Source organism: Aplysia californica, unplaced genomic scaffold, assembly GCF_000002075.1.
Source record: "Aplysia californica isolate F4 #8 unplaced genomic scaffold, AplCal3.0 scaffold01228, whole genome shotgun sequence".
Taxonomy (NCBI): Eukaryota; Metazoa; Mollusca; class Gastropoda; order Aplysiida; family Aplysiidae; genus Aplysia; species Aplysia californica.
In genome coordinates, this window is record NW_004798498.1 from 118,085 (window position 1) to 119,466 (window position 1,382).

At 55.5% G+C, this 1,382-nt stretch overlaps 1 protein-coding gene across 1 annotated transcript in view; it reads left to right on the forward strand.

The window, feature by feature from the left end:
• Window positions 1–1,382, forward strand: part of LOC101858456 (ryanodine receptor) — a gene marked incomplete at its 5' end in the record, with an annotated part of 102,762 nt that overhangs the window by 73,852 nt on the left and 27,528 nt on the right. The window contains 1 exon segment of the mRNA XM_035973436.1: window positions 16–728. Within this exon segment, the coding sequence (XP_035829329.1) occupies window positions 16–728 (713 nt within the window).

The following is a 1,382-nucleotide window of genomic DNA, read 5'->3' on the forward strand; positions in this document are numbered from 1 at the left end:
CCCCCAAACCCCCAGCCCTCCACCACGACTACGCAGACGACGACGCGCTGAGCGCTGCAGAGAGGAGAAAGTCTTACCTCAAGGGCATGAAGTCCGGCAAAGGTTCCTCCCTGGACGACTCCAGCATCGGGGAACATTCTCGAGGGATGAAGTCCGCCGCCAGCGAGTCCCAGCTCAACGAGAGCAGCGACTCCTTCCTCACGCCGCCCAAAGACAAGCAGAGGACCGGCTCCAAACTGTCGCTGCTGGCCGACAAGGTCATCGACACGGCCAAACTGATGGCGGACAAACACCAGCAGGGGCAGCAGCAACAGCAGCAGACGGGGAAGAAACAAGGGAAATCCTCCACCTTCTCCACCTTCTTCAAGAAGGGCAAGTCACGTGACCCGTCCCCCAACAACACAGGACGCTCGCGCAGCACGGAGTACTCCAGCCTCGACAAGAAAGGAGTCTCTGCGAGGACTGGACATCTGGACAAGAAGAAATCTGTGGGCGGCAAGGGGGTGCCCCCCGTGAGAGTGACCGCCGACTCGGACGATGGCGCGGAGAAGGAGCTGATTCCTTACGAGTTCCAGGACGCCATGGAGGCCTCGCGGCACGCCTACAGGAGCGAGGACTCGGACTACGGTCAGTCGGAGGGGGAGCTCAGCGAGATGAACGCTCTGGCTGAACAGATGGATGAGTACCACTACGCCGTTAGGGTCTTCCCGGGACAGGATCCCAACCAGGTGAGGCCGACTCAGGGGAGTAGGCTTAGGCTTAGGGTTAGGGTTAGGGTTAGGGTTAGGGTTAGGGTAAGCGTTATGGTTAGGGTGAGGGTGATTTTGAGGTTGAGGGGTAGGGGTATAAGGGGTAGGGGTATAAGGGGTAGGGGTAGGCGTCAGGGTCAGGGTCAAGGTCAGGGTTAGGGTCAGGGTCAGAGTCAGGGTCAGAGTCAAGGTCAGGGTCAGAGTCAGGGTCAGGGTTAGAGTCAGGGTCAGGATCAGTTCAGTTGTCCATACAGTACCATAACCCTGTGTGGGTCTTCTCATGTGAGTCTCACTTTAGGGGGGGGGGAGGGGGTGTTAAGGTTAGGGTCAAAGGTTGCGGTGGGTTTCAACGTTCATACAGGGAGAGGTTAAGTCAAACTGAAAATGTGTGTGTGTGGAGGGGGAGGGGGTGTAGCATTAGTTTATATTAGGGTATGTATGAAGTCAGAGGTTTAGCGACAGGTTAGGGTTAGAGTATTATGATTTCAGGGGTTTTGGGTTAGATCTGTTTAGTCGTTCAGACAAGGAGAGAGATCTTGAGACTTTGGGTAATGGTCAGGGTTATATTTGCAAAATAACATCCATCCATCCATCCATCCATCCATCCATCCATCCATCCATCCATCCATCCAT